The following is a 24,533-nucleotide window of genomic DNA, read 5'->3' as shown; positions in this document are numbered from 1 at the left end:
CAGGGGATGGTCTGGTTAATATAGCACCATGTCAGGGGATGGTCTGGTTAATATAGCACTGTGCCATGTCAGGGGATGGTCTGGTTAATATAGCACTGTGTCAGGGGATGGTCTGGTTAATATAGCACCATGTCAGGGGATGGTCTGGTTAATATAGCACTGTGCCATGTCAGGGGATGGTCTGGTTAATATAGCACTGTGTCAGGGGATGGTCTGGTTAATATAGCACTGTACCAGGGGATGGTCTGGTTAATATAGCACTGTACCAGGGGATGGTCTGGTTAATATAGCACTGTGTCAGGGGATGGTCTGGTTAATATAGCACTGTGTCAGGGGATGGTCTGGTTAATATAGCACTGTGCCAGGGGATGGTCTGGTTAATATAGCACCATGTCAGGGGATGGTCTGGTTAATATAGCACCATGTCAGGGGATGGTCTGGTTAATATAGCACTGTGCCATGTCAGGGGATGGTCTGGTTAATATAGCACCATGCCAGGGGATGGTCTGGTTAATATAGCACCATGTCAGGGGATGGTCTGGTTAATATAGCACCATGTGCCAGGGGATGGTCTGGTTAATATAGCACCATGTCAGGGGATGGTCTGGTTAATATAGCACCATGTCAGGGGATGGTCTGGTTAATATAGAACCATGTCAGGGGATGGCCTGGTTAATATAGCACCATGTCAGGGGATGGTCTGGTTAATATAGCACCATGTCAGGGGATGGTCTGGTTAATATAGCACTGTGCCATGTCAGGGGATGGTCTGGTTAATATAGCACTGTGTCAGGGGATGGTCTGGTTAATATAGCACTGTTTCAGGGGATGGTCTGGTTAATATAGCACCATGTCAGGGGATGGTCTGGTTAATATAGCACTGTGTCAGGGGATGGTCTGGTTAATATAGCACTGTACCAGGGGATGGTCTGGTTAATATAGCACTGTGTCAGGGGATGGTCTGGTTAATATAGCACTGTGTCAGGGGATGGTCTGGTTAATATAGCACTGTGTCAGGGGATGGTCTGGTTAATATAGCACTGTGTCAGGGGATGGTCTGGTTAATATAGCACTGTGTCAGGGGATGGTCTGGTTAATATAACACTGTGTCAGGGGATGGTCTGGTTAATATAGCACTGTACCAGGGGATGGTCTGGTTAATATAGCACTGTGCCAGGGGATGGTCTGGTTAATATAGCACTGTGTCAGGGGATGGTCTGGTTAATATAGCACTGTACCAGGGGATGGTCTGGTTAATATAGCACTGTACCAGGGGATGGTCTGGTTAATATAGCACTGTGCCAGGGGATGGTCTGGTTAATATAGCACTGTGTCAGGGGATGGTCTGGTTAATATAGCACTGTGTCAGGGGATGGTCTGGTTAATATAGCACTGTGCCAGGGGATGGTCTGGTTAATATAGCACTGTGTCAGGGGATGGTCTGGTTAATATAGCACTGTACCAGGGGATGGTCTGGTTAATATAGCACTGTGTCAGGGGATGGTCTGGTTAATATAGCACTGTACCAGGGGATGGTCTGGTTAATATAGCACTGTGCCAGGGGATGGTCTGGTTAATATAGCACTGTGTCAGGGGATGGTCTGGTTAATATAGCACTGTGTCAGGGGATGGTCTGGTTAATATAGCACTGTCCAGGGGATGGTCTGGTTAATATAGCACTGTGCCAGGGGATGGTCTGGTTAATATAGCACTGTGCCAGGGGATGGTCTGGTTAATATAGCACTGTGCCAGGGGATGGTCTGGTTAATATAGCACTGTGTCAGGGGATGGTCTGGTTAATATAGCACTGTGCCAGGGGATGGTCTGGTTAATATAGCACTGTGTCAGGGGATGGTCTGGTTAATATAACACTGTGCCAGGGGATGGTCTGGTTAATATAGCACTGTACCAGGGGATGGTCTGGTTAATATAGCACTGTGCCAGGGGATGGTCTGGTTAATATAGCACTGTACCAGGGGATGGTCTGGTTAATATAGCACTGTGCCAGGGGATGGTCTGGTTAATATAGCACTGTGCCAGGGGATGGTCTGGTTAATATAGCACTGTGCCAGGGGATGGTCTGGTTAATATAGCACTGTACCAGGGGATGGTCTGGTTAATATAGCACTGTGCCAGGGGATGGTCTGGTTAATATAGCACTGTGCCAGGGGATGGTCTGGTTAATATAGCACTGTGCCAGGGGATGGTCTGGTTAATATAGCACTGTACCAGGGGATGGTCTGGTTAATATAGCACCATGTCAGGGGATGGTCTGGTTAATATAGCACTGTGTCAGGGGATGGTCTGGTTAATATAGCACTGTACCAGGGGATGGTCTGGTTAATATAGCACTGTACCAGGGGATGGTCTGGTTAATATAGCACTGTGCCAGGGGATGGTCTGGTTAATATAGCACTGTACCAGGGGATGGTCTGGTTAATATAGCACTGTGCCAGGGGATGGTCTGGTTAATATAGCACTGTACCAGGGGATGGTCTGGTTAATATAGCACTGTGCCAGGGGATGGTCTGGTTAATATAGCACTGTACCAGGGGATGGTCTGGTTAATATAGCACTGTACCAGGGGATGGTCTGGTTAATATAGCACTGTGTCAGGGGATGGTCTGGTTAATATAGCACTGTGTCAGGGGATGGTCTGGTTAATATAGCACTGTGCCATGCCAGGGGATGGTCTGGTTAATATAGCACTGTGCCAGGGGATGGTCTGGTTAATATAGCACTGTGTCAGGGGATGGTCTGGTTAATATAGCACTGTGCCAGGGGATGGTCTGGTTAATATAGCACTGTGCCAGGGGATGGTCTGGTTAATATAACACTGTGCCAGGGGATGGTCTGGTTAATATAGCACTGTACCAGGGGATGGTCTGGTTAATATAGCACTGTACCAGGGGATGGTCTGGTTAATATAGCACTGTACCAGGGGATGGTCTGGTTAATATAGCACTGTACCAGGGGATGGTCTGGTTAATATAGCACTGTACCAGGGGATGGTCTGGTTAATATAGCACTGTAGGGATGGTCAGGGGATGGTCTGGTTAATATAACACTGTGCCAGGGGATGGTCTGGTTAATATAGCACTGTACCAGGGGATGGTCTGGTTAATATAGCACTGTGCCAGGGGATGGTCTGGTTAATATAGCACTGTGCCAGGGGATGGTCTGGTTAATATAGCACTGTGCCAGGGGATGGTCTGGTTAATATAGCACTGTACCAGGGGATGGTCTGGTTAATATAGCACTGTACCAGGGGATGGTCTGGTTAATATAGCACTGTGCCAGGGGATGGTCTGGTTAATATAACACTGTGCCAGGGGATGGTCTGGTTAATATAGCACTGTGTCAGGGGATGGTCTGGTTAATATAGCACTGTACCAGGGGATGGTCTGGTTAATATAGCACTGTACCAGGGGATGGTCTGGTTAATATAGCACTGTGCCAGGGGATGGTCTGGTTAATATAGCACTGTACCAGGGGATGGTCTGGTTAATATAGCACTGTGCCAGGGGATGGTCTGGTTAATATAACACTGTGCCAGGGGATGGTCTGGTTAATATAGCACTGTACCAGGGGATGGTCTGGTTAATATAGCACTGTACCATTGGATGGTCTGGTTAATATAACACTGTACCAGGGGATGGTCTGGTTAATATAGCACTGTGCCAGGGGATGGTCTGGTTAATATAGCACTGTACCAGGCGATGGTCTGGTTAATATAGCACTGTACCAGGGGATGGTCTGGTTAATATAACACTGCACCATGCCAGGGGATGTTCTGGTTAATATAGCACTGTGCCAGGGGATGGTCTGGTTAATATAACACTGTACCAGGGGATGGTCTGGTTAATATAGCACTGTACCAGGGGATGGTCTGGTTAATATAGCACTGTACCAGGGGATGGTCTGGTTAATATAACACTGTGCCAGGGGATGGTCTGGTTAATATAGCACTGTACCAGGGGATGGTCTGGTTAATATAGCACTGTACCAGGGGATGGTCTGGTTAATATAGCACTGTGTCATTAGCACAGGGGATGGTCTGGTTAATATAGCACTGTGTCAGGGGATGGTCTGGTTAATATAGCACTGTGCCAGGGGATGGTCTGGTTAATATAGCACTGTGTCAGGGGATGGTCTGGTTAATATAGCACTGTGCCAGGGGATGGTCTGGTTAATATAGCACTGTACCAGGGGATGGTCTGGTTAATATAGCACTGTGCCAGGGGATGGTCTGGTTAATATAGCACTGTACCAGGGGATGGTCTGGTTAATATAGCACTGTACCAGGGGATGGTCTGGTTAATATAGCACTGTGCCAGGGGATGGTCTGGTTAATATAGCACTGTGCCAGGGGATGGTCTGGTTAATATAGCACTGTACCAGGGGATGGTCTGGTTAATATAGCACTGTACCAGGGGATGGTCTGTGTTAATATAGCACTGTACCAGGGGATGGTCTGGTTAATATAGCACTGTGTCAGGGGATGGTCTGGTTAATATAGCACTGTGCCAGGGGATGGTCTGGTTAATATAACACTGTACCAGGGGATGGTCTGGTTAATATAGCAACATGCCAGGGGGTGGTCTGGTTAATATAGCACTGTGTCAGGGGATGGTCTGGTTAATATAGCACCACAGCAAGGGATGGTCTGGTTAATATAGCACCATGCCAGGGGATGGTCTGGTTAATACAGCACTGTACCAGGGGATGGTCTGGTTAATATAGCACCATGCCAGGGGATGGTCTGGTTAATATAGCACCATGCCAGGGGATGGTCTGGTTAATATAGCACTGTGCCAGGGGATGGTCTGGTTAATATAGCACCATGCCAGGGGATGGTCTGGTTAATATAGCACTGTACCAGGGGATGGTCTGGTTAATATAGCACTGTGCCAGGGGATGGTCTGGTTAATATAGCACTGTGCCAGGGGATGGTCTGGTTAATATAGCACTGTACCAGGGGATGGTCTGGTTAATATAGCACTGTACCAGGGGATGGTCTGGTTAATATAGCACTGTACCAGGGGATGGTCTGGTTAATATAGCACTGTGCCAGGGGATGGTCTGGTTAATATAGCACTGTGTCAGGGGATGGTCTGGTTAATATAGCACTGTACCAGGGGATGGTCTGGTTAATATAGCACTGTACCAGGGGATGGTCTGGTTAATATAGCACTGTGTCAGGGGATGGTCTGGTTAATATAGCACTGTGCCAGGGGATGGTCTGGTTAATATAGCACTGTGTCAGGGGATGGTCTGGTTAATATAGCACCGTGTCAGGGGATGGTCTGGTTAATATAGCACTGAACCAGGGGGTGGTCTGGTTAATATAGCACTTTGCCATGCCAGGGGATGGTCTGGTTAATATAACACTGTGCCAGGGGATGGTCTGGTTAATATAGCACTGTGCCAGGGGATGGTCTGGTTAATATAGCACTGTGCCAGGGGATGGTCTGGTTAATATAGCACTGTGCCAGGGGATGGTCTGGTTAATATAGCACTGTGCCAGGGGATGGTCTGGTTAATATAACACTGTGTCAGGGGATGGTCTGGTTAATATAGCACTGTGCCAGGGGATGGTCTGGTTAATATAGCACTGTGCCAGGGGATGGTCTGGTTAATATAACACTGTGCCATGCCAGGGGATGGTCTGGTTAATATAGCACTGTGCCAGGGGATGGTCTGGTTAATATAGCACTGTACCAGGGGATGGTCTGGTTAATATAGCACTGTGCCAGGGGATGGTCTGGTTAATATAGCACTGTACCAGGGGATGGTCTGTGTTAATATAGCACTGTACCAGGGGATGGTCTGGTTAATATAACACTGTGCCAGGGGATGGTCTGGTTAATATAGCACTGTACCAAGGGGATGGTCTGGTTAATATAGCACTGTGCCATGCCAGGGGATGGTCTGGTTAATATAGCACTGTGCCATGCCAGGGGATGGTCTGGTTAATATAGCACTGTGCCAGGGGATGGTCTGGTTAATATAGCACTGTGCCAGGGGATGGTCTGGTTAATATAGCACTGTACCAGGGGATGGTCTGGTTAATATAACACTGTGCCATGCCAGGGGATGGTCTGGTTAATATAACACTGTGCCAGGGGATGGTCTGGTTAATATAACACTGTGCCATGCCAGGGGATGGTCTGGTTAATATAACACTGTGCCAGGGGATGGTCTGGTTAATATAGCACTGTGTCAGGGGATGGTCTGGTTAATATAGCACTGTACCAGGGGATGGTCTGGTTAATATAGCACTGTGCCAGGGGATGGTCTGGTTAATATAGCACTGTACCAGGGGATGGTCTGGTTAATATAGCACTGTGCCAGGGGATGGTCTGGTTAATATAACACTGTGCCAGGGGATGGTCTGGTTAATATAGCACTGTACCAGGGGATGGTCTGGTTAATATAGCACTGTACCAGGGGATGGTCTGGTTAATATAGCACTGTGCCACCAGGGGATGGTCTGGTTAATATAGCACTGTACCAGGGGATGGTCTGGTTAATATAACACTGTGCCAGGGGATGGTCTGGTTAATATAACACTGTACCAGGGGATGGTCTGGTTAATATAGCACTGTACCAGGGGATGGTCTGGTTAATATAGCACTGTACCAGGGGATGGTCTGGTTAATATAGCACTGTACCAGGGGATGGTCTGGTTAATATAACACTGTGCCAGGGGATGGTCTGGTTAATATAGCACTGTACCAGGGGATGGTCTGGTTAATATAGCACTGTACCAGGGGATGGTCTGGTTAATATAGCACTGTGTCATTCCAGGGGATGGTCTGGTTAATATAACACTGTGTCAGGGGATGGTCTGGTTAATATAGCACTGTACCAGGGGATGGTCTGGTTAATATAGCACTGTGCCATGCCAGGGGATGGTCTGGTTAATATAACACTGTGTCAGGGGATGGTCTGGTTAATATAGCACTGTACCAGGGGATGGTCTGGTTAATATAGCACTGTGCCATGCCAGGGGATGGTCTGGTTAATATAACACTGTGTCAGGGGATGGTCTGGTTAATATAGCACTGTACCAAGGGATGGTCTGGTTAATATAGCACTGTGCCATGCCAGGGGATGGTCTGGTTAATATAGCACTGTGCCAGGGGATGGTCTGGTTAATATAGCACTGTGCCAGGGGATGGTCTGGTTAATATAACACTGTGCCATGCCAGGGGATGGTCTGGTTAATATAGCACTGTGCCATGCCAGGGGATGGTCTGGTTAATATAGCACTGTGCCAGGGGATGGTCTGGTTAATATAGCACTGAACCAGGGGATGGTCTGGTTAATATAGCACTGTGCCATGCCAGGGGATGGTCTGGTTAATATAACACTGTACCAGGGGATGGTCTGGTTAATATAACACTGAACCAGGGGATGGTCTGGTTAATATAGCACTGTGCCAGGGGATGGTCTGGTTAATATAGCACTGTACCAGGGGATGGTCTGGTTAATATAGCACTGTGCCAGGGGATGGTCTGGTTAATATAGCACTGTACCAGGGGATGGTCTGGTTAATATAGCACTGTGCCAGGGGATGGTCTGGTTAATATAGCACTGTACCAGGCGATGGTCTGGTTAATATAGCACTGAACCAGGGGATGGTCTGGTTAATATAACACTGTGCCAGGGGATGGTCTGGTTAATATAGCACTGTACCAGGGGATGGTCTGGTTAATATAGCACTGTACCAGGGGATGGTCTGGTTAATATAGCACTGTACCAGGGGATGGTCTGGTTAATATAACACTGTGCCAGGGGATGGTCTGGTTAATATAACACTGTACCAGGGGATGGTCTGGTTAATATAGCACTGTACCAGGGGATGGTCTGGTTAATATAGCACTGTACCAGGGGATGGTCTGGTTAATATAGCACTGTACCAGGGGATGGTCTGGTTAATATAACACTGTGCCAGGGGATGGTCTGGTTAATATAGCACTGTGCCAGGGGATGGACTGGTTAATATAGCACTGTACCAGGGGATGGTCTGGTTAATATAACACTGTGTCAGGGGATGGTCTGGTTAATATAGCACTGTACCAGGGGATGGACTGGTTAATATAGCACTGTACCAGGGGGTGGTCTGGTTAATATAGCACTGTACCAGGGGATGGTCTGGTTAATATAGCACTGTGCCAGGGGATGGTCTGGTTAATATAGCACTGTGCCAGGGGATGGTCTGGTTAATATAGCACTGTACCAGGGGATGGTCTGGTTAATATAGCACTGTACCAGGGGATGGTCTGGTTAATATAGCACTGTACCAGGGGATGGTCTGGTTAATATAGCACTGTGTGTACAGGGGATGGTCTGGTTAATATAGCACTGTGCCAGGGGATGGTCTGGTTAATATAACACTGTACACTGTACCAGGGGATGGTCTGGTTAATATAGCACTGTGCCAGGGGATGGTCTGGTTAATATAGCACTGTACCAGGGGATGGTCTGGTTAATATAGCACTGTACCAGGGGATGGTCTGGTTAATATAGCACTGTGCCAGGGGATGGTCTGGTTAATATAGCACTGTGCCAGGGGATGGTCTGGTTAATATAGCACTGTACCAGGGGATGGTCTGGTTAATATAGCACCTGTGCCAGGGGGATGGTCTGTGTTAATATAGCACTGTACCAGGGGATGGTCTGGTTAATATAGCACTGTGTCAGGGGATGGTCTGGTTAATATAGCACTGTGCCAGGGGATGGTCTGGTTAATATAACACTGTACCAGGGGATGGTCTGGTTAATATAGCAACATGCCAGGGGATGGTCTGGTTAATATAGCACTGTGTCCAGGGGATGGTCTGGTTAATATAGCACCACAGCAGGGGATGGTCTGGTTAATATAGCACCATGCCAGGGGATGGTCTGGTTAATATAGCACTGTACCAGGGGATGGTCTGGTTAATATAGCACCATGCCAGGGGATGGTCTGGTTAATATAGCACTGTGCATGCCAGGGGATGGTCTGGTTAATATAGCACTGTGCCAGGGGATGGTCTGGTTAATATAGCACTGTGCCAGGGGATGGTCTGGTTAATATAGCACTGTACCAGGGGATGGTCTGGTTAATATAGCACTGTACCAGGGGATGGTCTGGTTAATATAGCACTGTGCCAGGGGATGGTCTGGTTAATATAGCACTGTGTCAGGGGATGGTCTGGTTAATATAGCACTGTACCAGGGGATGGTCTGGTTAATATAGCACTGTGCCAGGGGATGGTCTGGTTAATATAGCACTGTGCCAGGGGATGGTCTGGTTAATATAGCACTGTGCCAGGGGATGGTCTGGTTAATATAGCACTGAACCAGGGGATGGTCTGGTTAATATAGCACCATGCCAGGGGGTGGTCTGGTTAATATAGCACTTTGCCATGCCAGGGGATGGTCTGGTTAATATAGCACTGTGCCAGGGGATGGTCTGGTTAATATAGCACTGTGCACCAGGGGATGGTCTGGTTAATATAGCACTGAACCAGGGGGTGGTCTGGTTAATATAGCACTGAACCAGGGGGTGGTCTGGTTAATATAGCACCATGCCAGGGGGTGGTCTGGTTAATATAGCACCATGCCAGGGGATGGTCTGGTTAATATAGCACTGTACCAGGGGATGGTCTGGTTAATATAGCACTGTGCCATGGTCTGGTTAATATAGCACTGGGATGGTCTGGTTAATATAGCACTGTGCCATGCAGGGGATGGTCTGGTTAATATAGCACTGTACCAGGGGATGGTCTGGTTAATATAGCACTGTGCCAGGGGATGGTCTGGTTAATATAGCACTGTGCCAGGGGATGGTCTGGTTAATATAGCACTGTACCAGGGGATGGTCTGGTTAATATAGCACCATGCCAGGATGGTCTGGTTAATATAGCACTGTGCCAGGGGATGGTCTGGTTAATATAGCACTGTGTCAGGGGATGGTCTGGTTAATATAACACTGTGCCAGGGGATGGTCTGGTTAATATAACACTGTGCCAGGGGATGGTCTGGTTAATATAGCACTGTGTCAGGGGATGGTCTGGTTAATATAGCACTGTGCCAGGGGATGGTCTGGTTAATATAACACTGTGCCAGGGGATGGTCTGGTTAATATAGCACTGTACCAGGGGATGGTCTGGTTAATATAGCACTGTGCCAGGGGATGGTCTGGTTAATATAGCACTGTGCCAGGGGATGGTCTGGTTAATATAACACTGTACCAGGGGATGGTCTGGTTAAATTCTCCAGCCATTGTTGGGCTCAAGAGATTTCACTTCACACTTCAGTACTAATTGAAGTAGCAGCCGAGCAGCTTAGTTAGTTATTTATTATGTATTATATAACAAAAGAGAGTCTTATACTTGTTTGCTTCAGAAGTAGGTTCAGAATGACTCTCTCTGTGTTGGTATTTCCAGGTTCCGCTGCGTTTCTTCTACTAGTTTTGGTTTGTTAGAAGTTTGTTATTTGGGTGGGGGTGGGGGGGGGGGGGTGGAGGAGGCTGTGAAACTGCTGCCATTTGTTGGGCTCAAGAGTTTTCACACATCTCACTTCACACCTCAGTGCTAATTGAGGTCTGTTCTGCCAGCTTTATTAAAATGACCCAGAGATTATTATCTTTTACTTTTGGTTTCAGAAGGTTCAGACTAAACATTACTCACTCAGTGTAGGATTGTATTTCCAGGTATATGCAGGTTTTGGTTTGTTAGTTGTTTTTTCTTGATAGTCCTTGGTAGTAAGAATCCAATCTTGACAAAATGAAATTATTATGAATTTGTGAATTTATGATTTGAAGGTTTTGATGTAGAGGGTAGTATCCTTGTGGAAAAAAATCAGCAATTATATTTTTTGAAAGAAGATTTCAGGAGCATCATGATCTCTTTCTCCTGTCCCCCCCCCCTCTCTCTCTCTCTCCTCTCTCTCCCTCTTTCTCTCTCAGTTCTCTCTCCTCCAGCCTCTCTGAGTGTCAGTCCTGACAGATCTCAGTTCTTTGAATATGAGTCTGTCACTCTGAGCTGTGAGGTTCAGGGGAATTCGACTGGATGGAGAGTGGTGAGGAACACATCGAGAGGAATCCTTTCAGAGTGTAATACTGACTGGGGAACCAACAAGGGTCTTCATGCATCGTGTTGCTAATACCATCAGACAGTGGAGTGTACTGGTGTGAGTCTGGGTCTGGACAACACAGCAATGCTGTCAACATCACAGTACCTGGTATGTCCACATACACCATCTACTGACATAGTGTTTAATGGTTCATCTGGTTTCAGATAGCTGATGTTATGTTTATATATGATGTTTCTATATTATATACAGCTGGAGCTGTGATCCTGGAGAGACCTGTTTATATATGATGTTTATATATTATATACAGCTGGAGCTGTGATCCTGGAGAGACCTGTTTATATATGATGTTTATATATTATATACAGCTGGAGCTGTGATCCTGGAGAGACCTGTTTATATATGATGTTTATATATTATATACAGCTGGTGCTGTGATCCTGGAGAGACCTGTTTATATATGATGCTTATATATTATATACAGCTGGAGCTGTGATCCTGGAGAGACCTGTTTATATATGATGTTTATATATTATATACAGTTGGTGCTGTGATCTTGGAGAGCCCTGCCCTTCAGATTATTTAGTTGTTCTTTACACTGTTAAGAGGTGCTGAAACCTGCATTATAAACTGGGTGGTTCTTCTTTACACTGTTAAGAGGTGCCACTGCTGGTGGGGTCTCTCTATCTGTAAATAATTATATAATAATAATATATTGCTCATAATACAGATCTCATTCTTTCTCCAGCTGCAGGTCCATCTCCCATTCCATCTCCAGCAGTCCCAGTGTTGTCCATGTCTCTACCCAGGCTGCTGTGTAGTCTACTGGTGGGGTCTCCCTACCTGCTGGTGACCATCATACTGCTGGTGAAAGGCTGCAGGAGCAGGGCTCAAGGTGAGAACCTGAGTTCATACAGGATCACCTCATTCCAACTCCAGCCCTCCACTAATATTGGCACCGTTGTTAAATATGAGCAACATTTTTATTTTAATCATCTTGGTCTTTAATTAAAAACAAAAATCCAAAATATAATTGAAGTGAAATGATTGAAAACAATATATTTTCTCCGGAACATTATTATTATTGTTATTATTATATTGTATTATTATTATTAAACATAAATTCTTATGAGTGAAGTATATTCCTACAGGATGCAGGAGGCAGATGTTTGGAGTCTCTGATATTTATTAAAAAATGCAAATCAAATCAAATGTATTTATAAAGCCCTTCTTACATCAGCTGATATATCAAAGTGCTGTACAGAAACCCAACCTAAAAACCCCAAACAGCAAGTAATGCAGGTGTAGAAGTACGGTGGCTAGGAAAAACTCCCTAGGAAGGCCAAAACCTAGGAAGAAACCTAGAGAGGAACCAGGCTATGAGGGGTGGCCAGTCCTCTTCTGGCTGTGCCGGGTTGAGATTATAACAGAACATGGCCAAGATCAAATGTTCATAAATGACCAGCATCAAAAAATAGTAATCACAGTGAACAGATCAGAGTTCCATAGCCGCAGGCAGAACAGTTGAAACTGGAGCAGCAGCATGGCCAGGTGGACTGGGGACAACAAGGAGTCATCATGCCAGGTAGTCCTGAGGCATGGTCCTAGGGCTCAGGTCCTCCGAGAGAGAGAAATAAATAAAGAGAGAATTAGAGAACGCATACTTAGATTCACACATGACACCGGATAAGACAGGAGAAATACTCCAGATATAACAGACTGACCCCAGCCCCCGACACAAACTACTGCAGCATAAATACTGGAGGCTGAGACAGGAGGGGTCAGGAGACACTGTGACCCCATCCGATGATACCCCTGGTCAGGGCCAAACAGACAGTGGCAGGTCAGGGACAGGCAGAAGTCTGCAAACCAGGTCAGAGTCCAAAAGGTACAGGGCGGCAGGCAGGCTGAATGGTATGGCAAGTGGGCTCAGTGTCAGGGCAGGCAGATTAGGTCGGAACCAGGAGGACTAGAAAACAGGGACTAAAAGACAGGAGTATGGAACAACACGCTGCTAGGCTTGACGAGACAAGACGAATTGGCAACAGGCAGACAGAAAACACCGGTATAAATACATAGGGAATAATGGGGTGCCGGCGATGACAACCGGGACCGGACAATCCTCTCCTCTGGGCCATAATAACCCTCCCAGTCAACCTCGGAGGAATGAGCCGAATCCAGGACCGGAACCAAATCTGAACAAACATCCGGTTAAACCACCCACTGTAGCAGCAAGACATGAGGTGAGGAGGATGGTCACAGAGCAGATCTATACAGGCGAGAGAGAGTGTCAAGCTTCATATTCTTGGAGCCTGGGCAGTAGGAGATGGTAAAGTTGAATCTGATGAATAACAGAGCCCAACGGGCTCATCATTGACCAGGACCTGGAACACTGAGGGAGCGTTGGAGTCAAACGGAATGACCAGGTGCTCATAGTGTCCATTAGCAGTGTTGAAGGCTGTCTTCCACTTGTCTCCTTTGCGTATCCGAACTAGGCATTCCAAAGGTCCAACTTGGAAAAGATGGTTGGAGAGGATTGAAACCCGAGGAGAGGAGTGGTAAAGGGTAACAATTCTTAAATGTTATTGAGGTCCCGATAGTCATGGATGCAGGGTCTAGTCCTTATTTTCCACAAAGAAGAAGCCTGTGCCATCAGTTAAGGCAGGAGGACGAATGCTCCCAGCAGCCAGAGAGTCCTCAATGTACTTCTCCTTGGTCTCAGGGCCAGACAGGGAATATAGCCGCCCACTAGGCAGTGTGGTACCCAGGAGGAGGGCAATCGTAGGGACGATGCAGAGGAAGGGAGGTGGTGCAAGCCTAGCTGAAAACCTCCAGGAGGTCCTGGTACTCCACGGGAGAAAAACAAGGCTTTACCAGAGGAGGAGGACGTTCCGGAGCAGGCTGCGCCGCCTTAACAATCGTGTCTATATTGAGAGGAGAGAGGAGGATCCCAGTGGACAAAAAAATCTCCAAGGATCACAGCTGGAGAATCTGGGGACAGAAAGTCTCCAAAACCACAATCAGAGGCCACCTATTTATTTAACTAGGCAGGTCAGTAAAAAACAAATTCTTAATTTCAATGACAGCCTCGGAACTTCCTTGTTCAGGGACAGAACAACAGATTTTTTTACCTTGTCAGCTTTGGGATTCAATCTTGCAACCTTTTGGTTACCAGTCCACCGCTGTAACCACTAGGCTACCCCTATATAACCAGAAGTTGTTTGCCATATGTTATTGTAACTTTCAATTGGACCGGGTTCTATGGCCAGATGAGACCAAAATAGAGCTTTTTCTAAACAAATACCAGAGGTGGGTTTGGTGTAGTCAGAAAGAAAAGCACCTCATCCCCACTGGGAAGTTTGGTGGGACTGTTTTACTTCAGACGCCTAACAAGGCCCTCATCCCCGTCATTCGCAGGAGAAAGAGACAGTGATATCAAGGACAAAGAGCCTTGTAAGGATCCAATGGCGAGAGTGTAATCTACATTTTATTTATTATTTATTATTACCATAGGTCCTAGCCAATAATCAATCAATAATATCAATAGATGATCATGTATATCCTACCAACAGGACATTAAAAACGGTAATATCTTAGGTTTCACTGAGTCTGAATAAATGAATAACATACAGCTGCAGGGTTTTACACTTTTTCGGCAGAATAGAACAGCAGCCTCTGGTAAGACAAGGGATGGCAGTCTATGTATATTTGTAAACAACAGCTGGTGCACCATATCTAAGGTAGTCTCGAGGTTATGCTCGCCTGAGGTAGAGTATCACATGATAAGCTGTAGACCATACTGTTTACACAGAGAGTTTTCATCTATATTTTCGTTGCTGTCTATATACCACCACAAACCGATGCTGGCACTAAGACTGCACTCAATGAGCTGTATAAGCAAACAGGAAAACGCTCAACCTAGTGGCCAGAGACTTTAATGCAGGGAAACTCAAATCCGTTTTGCCTCATTTCTACCAGAGGGAAAGACTCCTTTATTCCACACACGGAGAAGCGTATAAAGCTCTCTCTCGCCCTGCATTTGGAAAATCTGACCATAATTCTATCCTCCTGATTCCTGCTTACAAGCAAAACCTATAGCAGGAAGTACCAGTGACTCACTCAATAAGAAAGTGGTCAGTGGTCAGATGAAGCAGATGCAGAGGACTGTTTTGCACAGACTGTTTTGGTAGCACAGACTGGAACATGTTCCGGGAGTCTTCCGATGGCATTGAGGAGTACACCACATCAGTCACTGGCTTCATCAATAAATGCATCGATGACATCATACCCACAGTAGTGACAGTACGTACATAACCCAACCAGAAGCCATGGATTACAGGCAACATCCGCACTGAGCTAAAAGCTAGAACTGCCGCTTTCAAGGAGCGGGACTCCTACCCGGAAGCTTATAAGAAATCCCGCTATGCCCTTCGAAGAACCATCAAACAGGCAAAGCGGCAGGACGATTGAGTCGTAGTACACCGGCTCTGACGCTCGTGGTAAACCATTACAGACTACAAAGGGAAGCCGAGAGCTGCCCAGTGACACGAGCCTCCCAGATAAGCTAAATAGGTTCTATGCTCGCTTCGAGGCAAGTAACACTTTAAACAGGTCAACATTCACAAGGTTGCAGGGCCAGACGGATTACCAGGACGTGTACTGCGAGCATGCGCTGACCAACTGCCACGTGTCTTCACTGACATTTTCAACCTGTCCCTGATGGAGTCTGTAATACCAACTTGTTTCAAGCAGACCACTTTAGTCCCTGTGCCCAAAAATACTAAGGTAACCTGCCTAAATGACTTCCGACCCGTAGCACTCACGTCTGTAGCCATGAAGTGCTTTGAAAGGCTGGTCATGGCTAACATCAACACCATTATCCCATAAACCCTAGATCCAATTTGCAAACTACCCAACAGATCCACAGATGATGCAATCTCTGTTGAACTCCACACTGCCCTTTCACACCTGGACAAAAGGAACACCTGTGTGAGAATGCTATTCATTGATTACAGCTCAGCGTTCAACACCATAGTGCCCTCAAAGCTCATCAATAAGCTAAGGACCCTGAGACTAAACACCTCCCTCTGCAACTGGATACTGGACTTCCTGACGGGCCGCCCCCAGGTGGTAAGGGTAGGTAGCAACACATCCGCCACGCTGATTCTCAACATGGGGCCCCTCAGGGGTGCGTGCTCTGTCCCTTCCTGTACTCCCTGATCACTCATGACTGCATGGCCAGGCATGACTCCAACACCATCATCAAGTTTGCCAAATACACTGATTGAACCAGGTTGTAAAGTGTTGATAACTGTAGCTCTGATTGAACCATGTTGTAAAGTGTTGATAACTGTATCTCTGATTGAACCATGTTGTAAAGTGTTGATAACTGTAGCTCTGATTGAACCATGTTGTAAAGTGTTGATAACTGTATCTCTGATTGAACCATGTTGTAATGTGTTGATAACTGTTGCTCTGATTGAACCATGTTGTAATGTGTTGATAACTGTTGCTCTGATTGAACCATATTGTAAAGTGTTGATAACTGTATCTCTGATTGAACCATATTGTAAAGTGTTGATAACTGTATCTCTGATTGAACCATGTTGTAAAGTGTTGATGTTGTAAAGTGTTGATAACTGTCTGTTTAGGGGAAACCAGGATACCCAGGAAGACCAACCAAGACCAGTTAGGTGAGTTTCTACCTTACAACACAATCGCTGCAGGGGCACAATATGGTATTCTGAACACAGTGTGTACTATATTATATTACCTCTTAGTAGAAGTAGAAAATAGGATGGATTAGAGTCAACTACCACAATATGGTAATCTGAACACAGTGTGTACTATATTATGTTACCTCTTAGTGGAAGTAGAAAGTAGGATGGATTAACTACCACAATATGGTATTCTGAACACAGTGTGTACTATATTATATTACCTCTTAGTAGAAGTAGAAAGTAGGATGGTTTAGAGTCAACTACCACAATATGGTATTCTGAACACAGTGTGTACTATATTATATTACCTCTTAGTAGAAGTAGAAAGTAGGATGGTTTAGAGTCAACTAAGGCAAATGACAGACGGAGTATATACAGTGATAGAGTGGGGATTGGAACCATGTGTGTGTAATGATGACGAGACGAGTCCGGAGTTGATGAGTGAAGGGCAGCAGCAGGTTCGGCAAAAAAGGCCGGCGACGCCGAACGCCTGAGCTGGACAGGAGGGGAGAAGAGAAGGCTGGTGTTACTACCACAATAACGGAACTGATAACAGAACTGATATGAATTCATGCATTTAGGAGTAAATATCCCAGTATTGATAAAGAGTAAATAACCCTGGTATTGATATTGGAGAGCTGGACATAAGCAGGAGCCTCATTGGAAGTCATTTGATAGGATTCTAAGTAGCACAGTATTGACTAGTCAATCATCTGATATGATTTACATTTCTAAGTGGTTCTGTATTGGATAAGTAAATACATGGCCACACTGATGAACTACTTCTGTGTTGAACAGGTGATCATGTTGAAGAAGAGTGAGGCTGAGATCACCTGATCACCATAACAACCATCAGAATGGAACTCATGGAATTCTAATATAGAACTGTGAGTCACAATGCTGTATGTTGTTACATTGTAGCTCCACCTGCTGGAACAATAGTGGCATTTGATCTAATGTGATCTATTAACTGATACATGTATTATTCTGATTGGAATGTGTTTTAATATAATGTGTGTTGTATTATTCATTCAGCAGCTGTCCATTAACATCAGTCATATACTGGTCATATACTGTGTAGCATTATGGTTGATACATTGTCAATGCCTTCACTTCTCATGTCTATACAGATCAACTGATAGGTGTTGTGGTTCAGGCATTATTGTCACAGGTTCAGTATAATGTTATACCGTTACATGTTACAGAGATAGAAAACATACAGGAGAGGAGAATTCACTTATTATAATTATTTACTTTATTTTCCCATTTTGGTCTCATTATGTTATTTTGTTTAAACATGAAACTAATGTAGTCCTTTTGTTTTATTGTGGTTGTTTTGTGCAAAACCATTATTTTTCATTTAATCATCTAGCTAAGATTTTGCTTTTGTCTTTGTAGCATATAGAGTTAAATAAATTACTTTCCTCAATCATGTAGCCCGTTTTTTAATCTGTTCTGAATGACATCAAAACCACTCTGTTTTAATCCCCCTACAGCCCCCAGGGTTTTTTATTTTATTTATATTTTTCACCTTTATTTAACCAGGTAGGCTAGTTGAGAACAAGTTCTCATTTGCAACTGCGACCTGGCCAAGATAAAGCTTAGCAGTGTGAACAGACAACACAGAGTTACACATGGAGTAAACAATTAACAAGTCAATAACACAGTACAAAAAAGGCGAGTCTATATACATTGTGTGCAAAAGGCATGAGGAGGTAGGCGAATAATTACAATTTTGCAGATTAGCACTGGAGTGATAAATGATCAGATGGTCATGTACAGGTAGAGATACTGGTGTGCAAAAGAGCAGAAAAGTAAATAAATAAAAACAGTGTGGGGATGAGGTAGGTGAAAATGGGTGGGTTATTTACCAATAGACTATGTACAGCTGCAGCGATCGGTTAGCTGCTCAGATAGCACATGTTTGAAGTTGGTGAGGGAGATAAAAGTCTCCAACTTCAGGGATTTTACAATTCGTTCCAGTCACAGGCAGCAGAGTACTGGAACGAAAGGCGGCCAAATGAGGTGTTGGCTTTAGGGATGATCAGTGAGATACACCTGCTGGAGGGCGTGCTACGGATGGCTGTTGCCATCGTGACCAGTGAACTGAGATAAGGCGGAGCTTTACCTAGCATGGACTTGTAGATGACCTGGAGCCAGTGGGTCTGGCGACGAATATGTAGCGAGGGCCAGCCGACTAGAGCATACAAGTCGCAGTGGTGGGTGGTATAAGGTGCTTTAGTGACAAAACGGATGGCACTGTGATAAACTGCATCCAGTTTGCTGAGTAGAGTGTTGGAGGCAATTTTGTAGATGACATCGCCCAAGTCGAGGATCGGTAGGATAGTCAGTTTTACTAGGGTAAGTTTGGCAGCGTGAGTGAAGGAGGCTTTGTTGCGGAATAGAAAGCCGACTTGATTTGATTTTCGATTGGAGATGTTTGATATGAGTCTGGAAGGAGAGTTTACAGTCTAGCCAGACACCTAGGTACTTATAGGTGTCCACATATTCAAGGTCGGAACCATCCAGGGTGGTTATGCTCGTCGGGGATGCGGGTGCAGGCAGCGATCGGTTGAAAAGCATGCATTTGGTTTTACTAGCGTTTAAGAGCAGTTGGAGGCCACGGAAGGAGTGTTGTATGGCATTGAAGCTCGTTTGGAGGTTAGATAGCACAGTGTCCAAGGACGGGCCGGAAGTATATAGAATGGTGTCGTCTGCGTAGAGGTGGATCAGGGAATCGCCCGCAGCAAGAGCAACATCATTGATATATACAGAGAAAAGAGTCGGCCCGAGAATTGAACCCAGTGGCACCCCCATAGAGACTGCCAGAGGACCGGACAGCATGCCCTCCGATTTGACACACTGAACTCTATCTGCAAAGTAATTGGTGAACCAGGCAAGGCAGTCATCCGAAAAACCGAGGCTACTGAGTCTGCCGATAAGAATATGGTGATTGACAGAGTCGAAAGCCTTGGCAAGGTCGATGAAGACGGCTGCACAGTACTGTCTTTTATCGATGGCGGTTATGATATCGTTTAGTACCTTGAGTGTGGCTGAGGTGCACCCGTGACCGGCTCGGAAACCAGATTGCACAGCGGAGAAGGTACGGTGGGATTCGAGATGGTCAGTGACCTGTTTGTTGACTTGGCTTTCGAAGACCTTAGATAGGCAGGGCAGGATGGATATAGGTCTGTAACAGTTTGGGTCCAGGGTGTCTCCCCCTTTGAAGAGGGGGATGACTGCGGCAGCTTTCCAATCCTTGGGGATCTCAGACGATATGAGAGAGAGGTTGAACAGGCTGGTAATAGGGGTTGCGACAATGGCGGCGGATAGTTTCAGAAATAGAGGGTCCAGATTGCCAAGCCCAGCTGATTTGTACGGGTCCAGGTTTTGCAGCTCTTTCAGAACATCTGCTATCTGGATTTGGGTAAAGGGTCTTGAGTATCTTCTAAATACTCGATTCCAGGTTTTCCCTACAGCCCCCAGGGTCTTGAGTATCTTCTAAATGCTCCATTCCAGGTTTCCCCTACAGCCCCCAGGGCCTTGAGTATCTTCTAAATGCTCCATTCCAGGTCCCCCCTACAGCCCCCAGGGCCTTGAGTATCTTCTAAATGCTCAATTCCAGGTTCCCCCTACAGCCCCCAGGGCCTTGAGTATCTTCTAAATGCTCCATTCCAGGTTTCCCCTACAGCCCCCAGGGCCTTGAGTATCTTCTAAATGCTCCATTCCAGGTTCCCCCTACAGCCCCCAGGGCCTTGGGCATTCATTACATGATCAAAGTATGTGGACACCTGCTCATTGAACATCTCATTCCAAAATCATGGGCATTAATATGGAGTTGGTCCCCCTTTGTTGCTATAACAGCCTCCACTCTTCTGGGAAAGATTTTCACTATATGTTGGAATGTTGCTGCAGGATTTGCTTCCATTCAGCCATAAGAGCATTAGTGAGGTCAGGCCCTGGTGTTGGGCGATTAGACCTGGTTCACTGTTGGCTTCTTATTCATCCCAAAGGTGTTCGATTGGGGTAGAGGTCAGGGCTCTGTGCAGGCCAGTCAAGTTCTTCCACACCAATCTCAACAAACCATTTCTGTATGGACCTCGCTTTGTGCACGGGGGCCTGAAACAGGAAAGGGCCTTCCCCAAACTGTTGCCACAAAGTTGGAAGCACATAATCGTCTAGTGTCATTGTATCCTGTAATGTTAAGATGTCCCTTCCCTGTAACTAAGAGGCCAAAAACATGAAAAACAGTTCCAGACCAATATTCCTCCCCCACCAAACTTTACAGTTGGCACTATGCATTGGGGCATCCGCTAAACCCAGATTCGTCTGTCAGACTGACAGATTCATCCGTCAGACAGCCAGATGGTGAAGCGTGATTCATCACTCCAGAGAACACGTTTCCACTGATCCAGAGTCCAATGGCGGTGAGCTTTACACCACTCCAGCCAACGCTTGGCATTGCGCATGGTGATCTTAGGCTTGTGTGCGGCTGCTCGGCCACCATTTCATTTCATGAAGCTCCAGACAAACAGTTATTTTGCTGAAGTTGCTTCCAGAGGCAGTTTAGAACTCAGGTGGTAAGAAAAATCCTACTCAAGTAGAAGTTACTTTAATGAAATTGTAATCAAGTAAAAGTAAAAAGTAGCACATTTAAAAAGTACTTAGAGTAAAAAGTTACTTCTAAATTGATTTGCTACTTTGACGGTTATTTTCAAGAATGGAAGTTCATGTGAAAAGGGAGTGGCAACTAAATGCTTCATAAACAAATGAATATTTAAAAAGATAATTGTATATATATATATATATATATTTTAATATATATATATATTGAAATATATATATATATATTATATATTTAAAAAAATAATTCTGCAGAATTGAGTGTTATTTGTCTGCGTGCTCACGCTGTTCCTGTCTCGTTCCATATTAAATGTTTGACTCCCCTGCTTCGCCTCTCCAGCATCCCTTGACATCCCTTGACATTGTATGTTAAGTTGAAGATTTAATATAAAATCAGCTGGATCTTGTTGGTTAATTTCTGGTGTTTTATGGAACATTTAGCCTCAAGCATTACATGTAAACAACATTACATATACAGAAGTACATAGAAAATTATTTTTTTAACAACTTCCACACTTGTTATTCTCAGATACTGAGATTGATTTGAGTTGTTCAAATACATTCAGACCACAAATTCTCTAATGTTGATTTGAGTCCATGTCTGTACATAGTTACTGTTGAAGTAGGACACGTTTATTCCTTTGTTTTGTCTTTGTTTATATGGTCAGGGCGCGAGTTGGGTGGGCAATCTGTTTGTTTTTCTATGTTTGGCCTAGTATGGTTCTCAATCAGAGGCAGGTTTCGTTAGTTGTCTCTGATTGAGTCGTACTTAGGTAGCCTTTTCCCACGTGTTTCGTGGGTGTTTGTCTTACGTGTCAGTCGCCACACGGGACTGTTTCGTTGATGCACGTTTATTTTGTTCCAGTGTTCAGTTGTGTTTTTGAATAAATCAATATGGACACTTACCACGCTGTGTTTTGGTCCGATCCTTGCTTCTCCTCCTCAGATGAAGAGGACGTTACAACACCTTAGCCAAATACATTTAAACTCATTTTTTCCACAATTCCTGACATGTAATCCTAGTAAAAATTTCCTGTCTTAGGTCAGTTAGTATCACCACTTTATTTTAAGAATGTGAAATGTCAGAATAATAGTAGAGTGATTTATTTCAGTTTTTCCCAGTGGGTCAGAAGTTTACATACACTCAATTAGTATTCGGTAGCATTGCCTTTACATTGTTGAACTTGGGTCAAACGTTTCAGGCCTTCCACAAGCTTCCCACAATAAGTTGGGTGAATTTTGGCCCATTCCCCCTGACAGAGCTGGTGGAACTGAGTCAGGTTTGTAGGCCTCCTTGCTCGCACACACTTTTTCAGTTTTGCCCACACATTTTCTGTAGGAGGTCAGGGCTTTGTGATGGCCACTCATATACCTTGACTTTGATGTCCTTAAGCCATTTTGCCAACTTTGGAAGTATGCTTGGGGTCATTGTCCATTTGGAAGACCCATTTGCGACCAAGCTTTAACTTCCTGACTGATGTCTTGAGATTGTACTTCAATATATCTACGTAATTTTTCCTTCCACATGTAGCCATCTATTTTGTGAAGTGCACCAGTCACTCCTGCAGCAAAGCACCCCCACAACATGATGCTGCCACCCCGTGCTTCACAGTTGGGATTTTTATGCCGGTTTTGGAGCAGTGGCTTCCCTATAGGACTCGTTTTACTGTGGATATAGATACTTTTGTACCTGTTTCCTCCAGCATCTTCACAAGGTCCTTTGCTGTTGTTCGGGGATTGATTTGCACTTTTCGCACCAAAGTACATTCATCTCTAGGAGACAGAACGCATCTCCTTCCTGAGCGGTATGACAGCTGCGTGGTCCTACGGTGTTTATACTTGCGTACTATTGTTTGTACAGATTAACGTGGTACCTTCAGGCGTTTGGAAATTGTTACCAATGATGAACCAGACTTGTGAAGTTCTACTATTGTTTTTTTTGTAGGTCTTGCCTGATTTCTCTTTATTTTCCAATGATGCAATGACGCAAAGCGGCACTGAGTGTGAAGGTAGGCCTTGAAATACTACCACAGGTACACCTTCAATTGACTCATTATGTCAATTAGCCTATCAGAAGCTTCTAAAGCCATGACATCATTATCTGGAATTTTTCAAGCTGTTTAAAGGCACAGTCAACATAGTGTATGTAAACTTCTGACCCACTGGAATTGTGATACAATGAATTATAAGTGAAATAATCTGTCTGTAAACAATTGTTGGAAAAATTACTTGTGTCATGCACAAAGTAGATGTCCTACCTGATTTGCCAATACTATAGTTTGTTAACAAGATGTGTGTAGTGATTGAAAAATGAGTTTTAATGACTCCAACCTAAGTGTATGTAAACTTCTGACTTCAACTGTATATGCAAAGGTTATTGTCCAGTACCTGTAAATAATGAAAAAAATAAAAAACATAACAAAAAAACAATTAAAGAGTCAAAGAGCAAAATATATCATCATATGGACAATTAAAACCTCTTGGAGTAAAGAAATCATTCAGACTGTGATGACATCAGCTTTGTCAGTCCCAGACGTCTTGAACTTTGGCAGAAGGATTGCAGCAGCAATCTGAATGGCACATTTGGCTTCCAGCCTTTTGAAGTTTAGTTTTTAGTAAGAAGATCTGGCAGCAGCGTGTTAGATGCTTCCTCTGTGGACAAAATGGTTACATCAATCTGGGCAAAATGTATACAGCCTGACCAGTTTGGTTTTATACAAATGATCTTAAACCAGCATCTGTAATTATTTGGTCAATGACAACATTTTTGTTTTGGCTCTGTAGTCCAGCACATTGGATTTTAAAAGATACAATGGGGTGAAAGTGCAGACTGTTAAGAAGGTGTTTTATTCATAACAAATTAACCATTTAGAAATTACAGCACGTTTTGAATAATGTCACTGTCCAAATACATACGGATATTAGGGAATATTGTTTTCTTTCCCCCAGTTATAAGAACTGTTGTTTTACCAAGCATTATTCTTGGCTATTATTGGAAACTCAGTGATCCAACCAGATATAGCTAGGTAATACGCAAGCAAAACAAAATAATAGACTTACCTAAAAATCCCAGGTCTCAAAATTATTTATTTATTTTATCTTCAC

General features: G+C 44.8%; 1 protein-coding gene across 3 annotated transcripts in view; it reads left to right on the top strand.

Moving 5' to 3' along the window:
• The window catches only part of LOC135509870 (Fc receptor-like protein 5), a 69,346-nt gene extending 51,123 nt beyond the window's left edge, over positions 1-18,223 (top strand). For 2 of the 3 annotated variants that reach the window (XM_064930704.1, XM_064930702.1), the window contains exons 7-10: positions 10,961-11,235; positions 11,834-11,980; positions 16,737-16,778; positions 17,604-18,223. In XM_064930704.1, coding sequence (XP_064786776.1) covers positions 10,961-11,157 — 197 coding nt within the window. In that variant the 3' untranslated portion in view covers positions 11,158-11,235; positions 11,834-11,980; positions 16,737-16,778; positions 17,604-18,223. The remainder of the gene's footprint in view (positions 1-10,960; positions 11,236-11,833; positions 11,981-16,736; positions 16,779-17,603) is intronic. The other variant, XM_064930703.1, reaches the window with a different exon arrangement.
• The last annotated feature ends 6,310 nt before the right edge of the window (positions 18,224-24,533 follow it).

Source organism: Oncorhynchus masou, chromosome 23 (genome assembly GCF_036934945.1).
Source record: "Oncorhynchus masou masou isolate Uvic2021 chromosome 23, UVic_Omas_1.1, whole genome shotgun sequence".
Taxonomy (NCBI): Eukaryota; Metazoa; Chordata; class Actinopteri; order Salmoniformes; family Salmonidae; genus Oncorhynchus; species Oncorhynchus masou.
This window is presented reverse-complemented; position numbering and strand designations above follow the sequence as displayed.